At 34.2% G+C, this 14,049-nt stretch overlaps 1 protein-coding gene across 2 annotated transcripts in view; it reads right to left on the bottom strand.

Annotated features, from left to right (window-relative positions):
* Positions 1 to 14,049, bottom strand: part of LOC128225445 (ceramide synthase 5-like) — a 41,690-nt gene that overhangs the window by 25,739 nt on the left and 1,902 nt on the right. For both annotated transcript variants that reach the window (XM_052935396.1, XM_052935446.1), the window contains exon 2: positions 8,825 to 8,951. In XM_052935396.1, coding sequence (XP_052791356.1) covers positions 8,825 to 8,951 — 127 coding nt within the window. The remainder of the gene's footprint in view (positions 1 to 8,824; positions 8,952 to 14,049) is intronic.

Here is a 14,049-nt window from a genome sequence, read left to right as displayed (position 1 = left end):
AGTGCAATTATGTTCTGTATCTGTTATTCAGCCATGCAAGAATATCAGTACAAAATATCTCATTGTTGTTGAGGCCTAAAAAAAAAATTGTTTGGTTAGGGTTAGCATTTAAGGTTTTAAACTATATATTGAAAAGCAATAAAAAAAAAAAATCCATTTTTTTTTTTTTTTTTTCAAACTGACTATAAAAACAGTCTAAGGGTCGGCGCCTATTCCGTAGGTAAGGTCGGGTAACCCGAACCAAATGTATTTTTTTTTAGGCCTGACCACATAACTTCCACATAGATGACAGGCAAGAAGTAAAGATTCAGAGATACAAACATCAGCTATGCATATAATGACTGTTGTTTTATATTCAGTGTCAGATCAAAATTGGCACAAGCTTCAGGCAAAATAGCTTAATGTCAAGCTGTTTTTGAGATAGTGAAAAATTCGATTTTCTTTTCGTGTAAATTGTAATATCATGCTTCCAACATGAATGACCCAACAGGAGTGGTCAGGGGGTCAGCCCATATTGTTTCATATAGGGTCACTATATAAACTTTATATATAGTATAAGAATGAGGTTTATTGCTGATGAATAAATGAAACATTTTCAAAATAGTATTGGCATCCAAGATGATCAATATAAACAGGTTTTCAACACAATATATACAGATCGCTATCATCCGACATGGTTTCCTAAATTCCTTTGCCCCATATATCCCATATCAGGTCACCTACTAACCCTGTAACTTATAATAGAGGGTTGAGCTGGCATTGTCCTCAGGTATCGAAATTCAGAACTTGTGCTGTAAAGCTGCACTCTCACAGATTGAATGTTTTGACAACTTTTTTATTTTTTGTCTTGGAACGAGCCAATTTTTGAGACAATACATGGAAACCAGTTATAATTAAGACGGCTGAAAAAAATTAGATCGCAGATTTTAATATTTAAGTTCAAAAAATGATGTTTTATGCATTTTTCTTAAACCGTTAGTAACGGTTTAAACCATAAAACATTAATTTTTGAACGGAAATATAAAAATCTAAGATCTGATTTTTTGTCAGCAATCTTATATTATTGGGTTGCAGATATTTACTCAAAAATTTGCTCTTTCCAAAACAAAAAATAGTTGTAAAAATGGTAAATCTGTGAGAGTGCAGCTTTTAATTCATAATTTATAAGACTGTAATATTACAGGTAACAGGTACATTATAATAACCCATTGGAGAAAATTGCCTCGTCGGTGTTAGTAATTTAGTAAAGTAAACGCACTCAAGACACATAAATAAAGAAAAAAATGTTGCCAAAATAAATTCTGAGATGTTCAAGTCCTTTAAGAGCAAATATCAATTTAAGATGAATACGAAACAAGTTCAATGTATTTTACATCAAATCAAACAAAGTTATTATTTGGTTTTTATATAATCGCCACTCCCTCGATTCATCTTTCCCACGCTGCGTGAAAACATCCAAATTAAAAGGATTTGTCACCAAAATTTCATGCAGTTAAACATTATTTATTTGGGTGTCATGGTTGGTAGAAATGTAGAACATTTATATACATATTCAAAAGGTAAAGCGGACAACAAGACCCCGCATTAAGCTTATATATATTCAACTAAAAAAAGACTGTCCTAAAATTATAACACTTGACTCATGAAAATTTCAATTGACTTTAAAAACCTCGGGAGTGCTCACAGCTCTAACCTAAAATTAACATTTCATTTCCGCTGTGTAATAAAAGTATACAGTAAACTGAAGATCAGATTTATGTTTAGGGACAGGAAACTATTTCGCTATTACTATAGATATAGTTATATAGACCGGAAGAATTTCAAAACTAAATCTGTAAACTAATCTGTTTCAAAGCCAAGAGAAAAAATGTTGCTGTTCCCGGTGTTAGTGATGCTGGCAAAAAAAAAAATAATTTCAAACAATATATCATGTGTGTTCTCAAATATCTACTATTTTGAAAGTCACTTTAAGTTAAAGATTAAAGTATTTCTTTCAGAAACAATACCCCTCCCCCCGTAAAAAAAAATGGGTCGGGATTTTAAAACAGGGCTCAGTCAGGTAACAGGAACCACAGCATGCATCATGTTTAACCTATCTGATATCCATGTTAATATTTATCAAAATTCAGGCTATGTTTAAGCATAATTCTTTGATAACATTATGTGCAAGCCCTCAAGCCCTTCACTGGTAAAATGCTGTCTAAGCTGGCTCAAATTCTGGTTGATAATAAGGTTGATGCCTTGTACTTCAGTGAGTAAGAATTTGCGTTTGTTCATCTTAATGTCTCAATAAGATGGCTGTTCATCTTTATAAATGAAATATTAAACAAAATTAAGTAATATTAATTTTGGCAGATGTTTTTTTCGGCTGATGCTTCGAGGCAATGGTTTAACAAGCATGTTTTTTTTAGTTTTGAGTAAAAAAATTCAAGAGCTATTTTTTTAAACCATTTTGGGAATATATGGAGTAAAATACCAATAAAGAAGTAAATTTATCACACACACACTTCATTTATAAAAAAATTAAAGATTAAATATTTTTTATTTTATTTTTAAAATGGGGAATTTCAGACGCCGTTCAGGCAAAAAAACCAAACAGGGTTGACCCTTGAGGAAGTAGCTGGGTATCAGCTACGGCATGGTAAAATGGCCCTAAATGTCCCAAGTTCTTCACAGCCAAATTATTAATTTTGACAATGTGTCCTAATCACCCTTGGCACCTGATATATACTGGCTGCCATGTCCCTCTTTTGCAGCACACCGTGCTTTTTAAGACCCAGCTAAAACACTAGATAGTACATGTAAATACTGCACTTCAAATAGGAACTCTTTTTTGTACATTCCTGGAATTCCAGGAATAGAAAGTCTCTGAGACACTAGTTTAATCAATGACAATGCATGTGGGCTGGCGTTCTGTACATAATTGAGGAAAAAGTATTATTTCTGAACAATCACGGGGAGTCACAGTCAGCTATCATGTTACAGAGCTCTGCTTTTCTAATGCCATCTTTTAACAATAATTTAATTACCATTAATTATATCTTTTTACATAAAAAAACAAGAATACAATGTAGTGAATAAACAAGAGCGCGATGGAGCAATTAAAGCCAACACTTGTCTCCTGTTAATTTCCACCCAAAAAGGGGCATTACTCTACAATTATTACTACCAGAGTTAGGGGCCTTTATTTACTGGAGTGTTTAATGTCTCCGGCAACAATGTATACCAAGTTTCATATGAATATCTCAAACCATTTAAAGCTGCTCTCTCACAGGTTTATTGTTTTGACAATTTTTTTTTACTTATAGTCCTGGAATAAGCCAACAAATTTTTGAGTAATGTCGGGAAACCAGTGATATAAGACTGATGACAAAAGAGCAGATCCCAGTTTTCATATTTATGATTGAAAATTGATGTTTCATGGCTTTAAGCATTACTCAAGCTTTAAAATGAAAAATGAAATTTCCAGCAGTTAACCAAACAATTGAGATCTGTTCTATTGTGAGGTATCTTATATGACTGATTGAAGTCAATGCATGATGCCAAAATGAGCAGGGTCAAAACCGTAACTTTGTGAGAGTGCAGCTTTAAGAACCATAACCAGGGGTGAGGTTAATGGTTTTGCATGCCAACAGGGATAACCCAAGGCTAGGATGACTCTGATAAGTTTTCTTTGAAATACAGACAATCCTGAAAAAGAAAAGATCTAATGCACCAGTCAATTGTAACCACAGCCCCCAAGGTCCGGGGAATAGCAGGGACTTTGACTTTCAGTCAAGCCAAGCCCGGGTCAAGTCCCCTGCAGAAACGGCCAGCTGGTAAAATCCCTGCCAAATGCCCCCACACCCAAGGGTAAGGCGCATTGCCCGCTATTTTTAGCACAAAGTCAAAAACCACCGCATTCACCCGGCACTGCGGGGCCAACTGGAAGGAAAAAACATGGCCCATTTTCCCGGCTATCCCCGGTATACCCCCAGACCTGGGGGGACCGTGTTAACAATTCACTGGTGCATTAGGTGGGAATTATATTAACAGTAGAGACTGCCTCCTGTTCTATATTAGCAAGCTTGTCAAGTTCATTACCACTCACATAGTGGGGACGATGACATATTGATTCTTCCAGCAATATATCCATACAAGATTCTGTTCAACACTGGGCAACATTTTTTAGGAACACATCAAACATTTAAACACTGCCGCAGATGTATTTATTCTCATGGGAACTGAGTACATTTCCCACCAATGACATTGAACAACCCACCAGGAAAACACAACCAGTCTTGTGCGGTTTATTTCGGAATGAAATCCATAATAATGGAATAACTCTGTTACATCCCCCCTCCCGCTGCGCTGTCAGCTAGGCCACCTGGCTATAACCATTGCCAGACTTCTTGTATCAACTTTTGAAGTTGTTCACAACTACAGCAGTTCCATAATAATGGAATTCCATTTTCCCTGCAATTTTTGTCATAATTCCACCTGGCTACAATTATTGCCAGATCTTTTAAAAAGTATCAACTTTTAGTTTACAAAACTACAGCAGTTCCTGATTTAATGTCATCAAATGTATGATAAAAGAAAATTATCATCAATTTGTATTTTATTAGGTTGAAGCGCTTGCACATGGTTACTATTATAAATATCACCCTTTAATTGGTACAAGGTGATACATTCAACAAAGTATGTAACACAATTATTATATATATGTAAACATTACATCTATATAATTTATACTTAGGCCTAAAAAAATAAATACATTTGATTCGGGTTACCTGACCCTAACTAGTGTTTTAGCCAGGAATTAAAAAGGGCAGGGTGGGCCAAAAAAAGGGCAGGGTGGGCCAAAATAGGGGCATGGTGCTTTATTTAATAAATGGGAAAACAATGCGCACAATATTAGCTTTGTATTGTTGTAAAACGACCATGTACCTTATCAAAGTACATGCATGTTCATGCACACATTGTAGTAATATTCCTACAGAATACTCTTGATTCTTCTTTCTTGTTCATTTTCACTTCAGACACTTTCTTTAACATCTCGGGTTGTTGTCACCAGGGCTCTCACAAGACTGATTTTTTGGGGAGAAGTCACTTCTCCCACCAGTCAAATTAGAGAGAAGTGGGGAGACTTTAAGGAGTAGAGATACTTATTGTAAAACCTGAGATAAATATTGTGCCATTTCACAAAACTTTAAATTCACATTTACTTTGATTGCTTGTACTAAATGGAATGTTTAAAACGTGTTCTTTTTTGGCTATCAAAAGTGTACTTGTCTAGAGTCTCCTTTTAGCAATGTATAGTTTACCTCCAAAAAGCGTCTAAAATAAAAACAAAGACATTTAAAAAAAAATACCATTTGAAACAATCAGAATGGTCTTATTGTTATATATGAGCTGTTAAAAACATTTAAGTGCAGCGGGCAAATCTTGTTTTGGTACTATCAGGATAGGGTATGAATGTCACATTCAGCTTTGCTGTTGTTTACTTGTCTTTGGTTAAATAAATTTCAATTTGCTGACATTTTAAAACAAAATGACATTTAAAATCTCTATCCTTCATGAAAAACTCACTAACTCTTAATAATAGAACTAGAAAATCGAGAAATTAACTCCGAAATATGTTATGACAAAATGGCGGTGACTCGCCGAATCTTCTAATTTTAAACATCGTACAAATGAGGAAAATACTGTAAGTAAACGCTATATAAAGCAAATAAAAAAGTTTTGAGATTATAAAACAAATTTTCATTATGAACATTCAACACAAAACCTATCAAATATTGGTCATGAAGTTTTGAGTATTTGATTTTCTTAGCGCCACCGTCTGTTTTTCAATGACCGTCTGCTTCAAACGAAACATTATTCTTAAAAGTGTGCCTAGTTTTTACACTGCAAGTATCAATTGTTTACTAATGCTTGACAACATTTTTCATCAATTCTTCGCTTTTTCTATCGCAATTTAACAAACTTTTAATAATTTGACCAGTGTCTTCTCTGATTGGTTAACATGGGACGTTTCGATAATTGGATGAAAGACGACCCAATTATGTGATTAGGAGATTACCGATTATTAATGGCTAAATTTATTAAATTTGTAACAACATCGGCATCAAAGAACAACATTTAAAGGTACAACTTCGATGTCTCAGACAAGGAATAATGTGTCATAATGAACAGCAATTAGCACCCTGATTATAAGCGGGAATTACCATTAATCCGACCCGCGGTGATGACGGTCGTGTGCCTTAGCACGCACTGATCTGTGACAGATTAGGAAACGGAGACATTGACCAATGAAATACTTTTAGGGCGTAACTTTGTGATAAACAACGATCTGAATGGCCAGAGGGCGCAAGGGGGCGGGAAAAATATGACAGGGCGTGTAAAAAGGGCCAACGGGGCGGGGTCAAAAAAGGGCAGGGCGGGCCGCCCTTCCATTCCGCTTTAGCTAAAACACTACTAACTATGGAATAGGTGCTGATCCTACCGTTTTTCTAGTCAGTTGGTAAAAAAATTGAAAAACCAAACTTTTTTTCTAAGTGTGATCTAATATGAAGTTTAAAACATTGAACGCTCTACAATACAGAAGATTACTTTTACACCATTTTCCAATGATGAATATAACGTTCTTAAATAAAGCCTAATAAAAATTAAAATAAAAAGCCTACCTACCCTACCTATTTTTGAAAAACACTAACCAAACCATTTTTTTTTGGCCTTAGGAAAACCATTAAATAAAAAAAATGAGTTCCCTACCAAACTAGCCTTGTTTTGTCAGCATGCCCTATGAAATCAATTACACTGAAGGATGCTCAATCCAAATTGCTGACTGTAATAAACTAATTCATGTAGCTGTGTGGGTGCATCTTGAGACATATAATTGTACTCATTGTTTACCTAAGGATCCATTACCATTATTCTTAAAAGTGTTTGTGCATCATAAATGACAGCAGCAATGATCGAAATAAGCACATGCCAACAAGCCCTGCACTATGGCCTGCCCTGGTAATTAAGCTTTTCAGCAGCCGTGATTGAAAAAATTGTATAATGCCAACACATTTAAAGCTCTCAAAGAGTATTAATTCCGAACCACTGGTTAGAATTTCGGCTTGCTCAGTTGAATTTGAATTTCGAAGACTGCAGCAGAATGTTTGTCATGTTTGAACAAAAATTATAATGCAGACCCTATTTATGAAATAATAGGGGTTGACCATACCGTTGTTGTTGTTGTTTTTTTGGGGGGGAGGTGCCACCTTCGATTTCATTTTAATGTAGAAGAGAGTAATGAAATATGCCCAAAATGCACCATTTCGGGCTAGAAATTGTTAAAATTTTCTTATGGGAAAAACGCTGCAAAACATAAAAAAAAATTCAGTTGAAGGGAGAGGGGCAAATCAAAAGCCTACATCCCTCTAACTTACGCCCCCCTCTAACATCAAATCATAGATCCGCCCCTGTAACCCTCCTTGTTTTTGAACAGGATGAAACCCTAACCAAACCAATTTTTTTTGGCCTTCAGGGACTCAGAATTAAGCTCAAGCTTCAATCATAGTTATGAAATATGCAAGCTGAAGTGACTCATCCAGGCCTATTTTAAAGTGCATCAGTCCATGTAACAATTATATGACAATTTTGCCCTTCCCTTATTCACAGAACAGCTTTCACTACACTTTTTCCTAGAATTCAAATGTCATCATGACCAATTCACTCAGCAATTGTTTAGGAAATAATTTAAACTGCCTTTACCTTCAAATCGGGGAAAAGATTCTGACTAAATACAAAATCATGCCAAAATAGCTGTTAAATCAGCAAATATATATGCTTTACTTTTGTATTCATGCACTTAACTGAATCAGATCTGCAGCAGGTCTTGTAAAGATCTTGTTCGTTTTCAAGATATACATTTCTTCCTCAAGGTTCCACACTAATGATTGATATTTTAAAGAGATCACGAAAGGACACCATCAGTTGAAATCAAGTGTTCCTTCGAGAAGTCAGGTACGTATACATTCAAAAATTTGCCTTTGTTGTATGTGTGTTACAGGGATATCCCTTCAGGCACATCATGAAAAAGTGCGCATTTCAAACGTCAAAAGACGATTGATTGCTGGTTTCTCAAACTTTCCACAGACCAATGTGTAGTTCCACAAAGTTTACAAACCTAATATCAACAATTTATATATAAGTACATTTTATAGTATCAGCTTTTACATCTATTGTTTTAATTTTAAAAACTAAACTTTACTCACAAAATCAACTATGAGCACTAAAAACATCAGGAAATAAAATCTTGTTTCCCCGTCATTCGTTAATTAATTTTTGCTTGAACTCAACATGCATTTTCTGTTTCTGTCTAATTTTCTGCCAAACATTACGGTGTAACAGTTGAGGCACTTGACTTGGAGGTTCTGGGGTTCCTCTGTTAATTTAGGGCTGTTTGAATCCTGATACAACGTTACCACCAAGCGAAGTTCTTAATTCATTCACGAAATCTGTATCTAACAAATCGGGAATATATTTTCAATTTTTGGGAAAAGTGGACAATGTTTTATGGGGCATTACATTTCAGCAAGAAAAATCACTGTTTTAAACCCCAAATAGTCTTAGAATTTGAAACTCAGATTGTATGCAAGTCAAAGAAAAAGTAAATGTGTGCTATATTTAGAAACCTTCTCCAATAACTATGCACGGATAACGGAACCATATAAATTAAATGCCAACAATAAAACACCTATAACCAAACCATATAAATTTAATTGAAATTTTATTCAAATCATATCAGTTGAATAAAATTTGTGTATTACAGCCTGTAAAAGACACAAACCTGTAACTGTGAAAAGTCTGGTTGTCTTTTGTGTTTATATTCTCTTTCCAGCACGTCATTTTGAGGGGCGCGCCTCGGTCTATCAGTCTTGATTCCACAATAAACTCCAAACGGTGCAACCACAACCCTGAAAAACAGAATACATTGTCAATTCTAATACAAATATATCCTCAAGTTCAGAAAAGAGTTAGACCCTGAATTAATTCAGTCATAATCGGATCGGCCTGAACGCTATTACGCATTATGCTCTTCTTCAATGGGTAATTTAATAGAAGGAAATGAATTAAAAAATCCTCACATTTCTATAATTTTCAATTTATTTTTATGCAAAAACACTCATTACCTGAAGCACCATAGTTCATTTCTGTAACATCTAATTAAACCAGTGCGTGCAGCTTTGATAGTAATATAAGTATAACATGATCTATTAACTAAAAGAGTCAAATGAAACTGCAGTATATAAAATTAAGTAGTTAAGTATTTAATTTTCAATTAACATTCTTTTAAAATTTTGAGGAATTAATTTTCTGACCAAAATGCCCATCTGAAGTTTTAACAACATGTACATCGCTGTTACAAGGTAACTGGTAAAATTTACAATAACTGGCTAATTTTAGAATCGATACTGGAGGAAAAAAAAAATCAAATTCTCACTATATATATTAGTAATAGTTAGTGGTTTAATTTTTGATGTTCTAAACAGTTAGGATGGATGCACAGCCCAGCGCCATTGAATTGTTTAGCAAACCAAAATTAAATGATAACTATGAGTTGAGCACTAAATGCCTCTACTCTTAAGCCGGCAGGCATGCGCAAGCTTCTTCATACTACAATGAATAAAACCTTCCATTGACTAAATGAAAAACAGGCAGTTGCAAGTTATTTAATGGATTTTTTATTGCAAGACCTCTTCTTAATAAATGCAAATCTGTCTGGTGATCCCACTGGCATAGATGGTAAGCTTTTAGTCTACATAAAAAGTATTGTGATCTGTACATAGCAAGTTAGATAAAATTGCACTTAAAATTTTGTATTGAAACATGCTCTTGGTGTCAGACAAAAAACGTCTTAAAATTCTGCCTTATCCGGTTAGCTCGTTTTGGGCGAGCAAGGGAGGTTCCCGTTGTCTGTAGTTTGCATAGAGAGAGCATTGAAATGATGGATAAAAATAATGAAGAATCCAAATTCATTGACGTACCAAGTGTTTACTTAGCAATTAGATACCTGTCCTACCCAATAGAAGCAACATGTGGTTTTCTTGTATGTGTTATTTGTTATTTAAACAGACTGGGAAATAAAAATTTATAACTTTTAGATGATTTAAATTTAGAATTCAATTGTATATAATTATGCTATCACATAGAGGATGAAAAGAGTATGTTCAAACATGGCATGATTTTATAACCTAACATAAAATGCTATTGTAAATTTAAAGCTGCACTTTCACAGATTGACAGTTTTGACATTTGTTTTAGTTTTTGTCTCAGAATCAGATGATTTGTTATCAATGCCTTCAATTCAGTCATATAAGATTATCTATACTCCCAATAAAAAAGACATCTCAATTGTGTGGAAAACTGCCGAAAAATTCTTTTTTCATAAAGCGTTAGTAATGCTTTTTGCCATTATAAAACATCAGTTTTCAAACACAAATATGAAAAAAACTGTAATCTGATCTTTTCTCAGCAGTCTCGTACCCCTAGTTTTTCAGACATTTAAGCAAAAATTGACTCATTCCAAAACAAAAAATAAAATAAGTTGTCAAAACAATCTGTGAGAGTGCAGCTTTAAACTGCTCTGCATTTCAAGCAATTCTATGATCAAACTTAAGATTTTCATATGATCTCATACACAAGAAATATCTATAGACTGGTCGATATAATATTAGTAAAGAAAATCCCTAGTAGATGCAAATAGAAATTTGCAAAGCCTTTGTCATTTTATGGAAAATAATAATGCTCCTCAGTAGGATATAAGCGTCAAAATAATTGCATATCTACATTGCCATGGTTTCAGAAATTTGTGGACAACTTATTTAATTAAAGAGTATGTATATGTATATCTATGGCTGTTACTGGGTTTTTAAATAAACTAGAACTGTAAGCCATAGGCTAACGAATACCCCCCACCCCTCCATGTCTAGGTTGTTTGCCCTGGAGTTAGGCCGGACAAAGCTAATTTTGCCTACAAGGGGAGATAACTCCAGTCAGGGTCATGTGACCTGTACCAAATTCACAGAGGCGAAAGTTTACAACATGGCCATTAATTTCTGAAAGTTTGATAAAGATTTGTTGAATAATAACAAAGATGAATCCCGGACAGGGCTTATTTTGCCTACTTTAACACATCAAGGGGAGATAACTCCAGTCAGGGTCATGTGACCTGTACCAAATTCACAGAGGCGAAAGTTTACAACATGGCCATTAATTTCTGAAAGTTTGATAAAGATTTGTTGAATAATAACAAAGATGAATCCCGGACAGGGCTTATTTTGCCTACTTTAACACATCAAGGGGAGATAACTCCAGTCAGGGTCATGTGACCTGTACCAAATTCACAGAGGCGAAAGTTTACAACATGGCCATTAATTTCTGAAAGTTTGATAAAGATTTGTTGAATAATAACAAAGATGAATCCCGGACAGGGCTTATTTTGCCTACTTTAACACATCAAGGGGAGATAACTCTGGTCAGGGTCATGTGACCCATACCAATTTCACAGAGGCGCAAGTTTACATCATGGCCATTAATATCTGAAAGTTTGAAAAAGATTTGTTCAATAACGACAAAGATGAATCCCGGACAAAAAAAAAACGGACGGACAGACGGACAGACAGACGGACAACCCGATTCCAGTATACCCCCCCCAAACTTTGTTTTGGGGGGTATAATAAGGTAATCAGTACTGTACAACATTGTGCTTGACAGGCGGCTTTATTTACCTGTATTGGATATTTTCATATACCGTATATGAATATCTGCAAACATCCATGAGAGTCAAAAATGACATTCCAGATCAAAAGGCAGTACTAATAACCCTTTTATTAAATACATTCCTGGTTTAAGCCTGATTAAATGACTTAAAAGACATATATGATTTCGTAATAAACATCACTTCAATAACGCACTTATTTGTTTTATAATGTCATTTTTACATCGTGCAATGATACTTGTAAGGCAAAAAAAAAAGAGAGTTATGTTTCCTCTTTCGGGCTTACAGATTTTGAGACATAATTTACCGCTATCATTAATGATCTGTCATAGATAATTAAGCAAAACAACTCTTCGTTTGTTGCTAATTCTGACTGGACTCTGACAAAAATACAGGTTTTGAGACAAAATTTACCCATTTCATAAATTATTGGTCTTAGATTATTATAAGCATAACGACCATTCGTTTGCTGCTATGCGATGAGCATCCAAAGTTACATCAGAGATTTCAGTTCTTCTACAAATATATTCTACTTATATTTCAGTAGAAAACGTCATTTAAATGCCCCCAACTGTTTTCAAGTTACCAAAACTCGCATACATGTATGAGAGAATTTAATGATGTAAATGTTATTCTATGGTTGACTGCTTTATGTAAAAAAATGACAAGAATATTCAACTTTTTTCCAAAAAGAATAATTTCAACAGTTTCAATTCTCAGGGGAAGAACAATTTATGAAAATCTGTTTGTCAGCGCTTTTTAAGTTGATGAATGTATCAGATTTTTACAACAAAAAATCATGTGGAATCTTGGCCCAAAACCTAACTTGCAAAGCATGCAGAGTTTAACACCGATAAGATGTCCAATGAAATTGAGTATCACCCCACACTTTTGAAATAAATTGGTTATTTCACATTATTAATGAGTACTTTCAAGTGTCTAATACCCCATATATAATTGATTATCAACAATGAACAATTGTCTTTTATAAGCTTGATAAGAAAATAAAAACAGGTACAAACTTAATAATGCAAAACATGTTTAAAATTGTTGTATAGTGCACATACCAAAATAAATCTGTATGATATTTAAAATTATGCGTTCGACTTGCCATAACAAATTTCGTTGACAATTTGATAAATTATTGATCCTCCTATGGCATAAGCATCACAGTGTCTGTTATTAAATCATCTAAGATGTCCAAGACTTACTTCTCAGATCGCAGTGGAATCAAATAATCAAGAGTTTGATTGAGGCTTTACTACTATTTTCCATCGTCTTTTAGCAAGTTCTACATGCCTCCGTCTATGAAAGTATAACAGCATCATATTTACTCATGAAAATTTAAATGGAAAGCTTTTTAAAATCAAACGATGAGGCCTTTGATTTCCAGAAAATGATCCACTTATCACAGAAACAATGAATCATGATCTATTTTTAACTGAGGTTAAAATAACTTTTCCAAAGCGAGTTAACCGAATTCGACAATTTTTTTTTTTTAATTCATTATGCAACCATTTTAATGAATTTGCATAACCTTCTTTTCTGTATGCATTTTGTTGCCTGTTTATTTTTTAAAATACTTGCTTTTTCTATTATTTTTAATGCGAATTTCACAACTACACAATTATTCAGTAAATCTGGCATTTGTAGCCATCTTGTAAATAATGCATGCAAGGGAAAGCGTTCCTTCAGCTAAACATAATCCATGAGTAGGCTTACAGTTTTTTTTTCTAGTGAAAAGTGACAATATATCGCAAAAAACTGTTATGATTATTGAGAGATTGCTAGAATTAACAAATGAGACTAAATAAAACCTTGGTCAATGTGATTGTAAGCTAAAATAAATCTTTAGCCTAAGAATTGTGCATTTTACTAACACTTTAGTGGATTTGTATCTTCTATATTTGCGGATTAATTTTAATAATTTTAATAACCTCAGGATAGAAAAGTCATGATGACAAAGGTACTCCTAAAACCGACACAAGGCGTAGCAACAACAATATAATTTAAAATGAGTTTGATATAACATACATTACAAGGAGAATGGGTATGATGTTGTAAAAGATGACTGGAGAAAGTAACAACAAACCCAGTAGAGATTATTAGCAGTGACGGGTGGGTTAACAACGGTGACGCAATGGGTAATAATCATACCTATAAATGACACAGACAACATCTTCTCTTGGAATCAGGGGCAATTTGCTGATGTGGATAGATGATTTCCTAGCGAATCGACGACAATGTGTATCGGTCAAGGGATGTACATCAGATTGGAGAAATGTTGATAGCGG

This window comes from Mya arenaria, chromosome 1 (assembly GCF_026914265.1).
Source record: "Mya arenaria isolate MELC-2E11 chromosome 1, ASM2691426v1".
NCBI classification, from domain to species: domain Eukaryota; kingdom Metazoa; phylum Mollusca; class Bivalvia; order Myida; family Myidae; genus Mya; species Mya arenaria.
The sequence above is the reverse complement of the archived record's forward strand: the minus strand, read 5'-3'. Positions and strand labels throughout refer to the sequence as shown.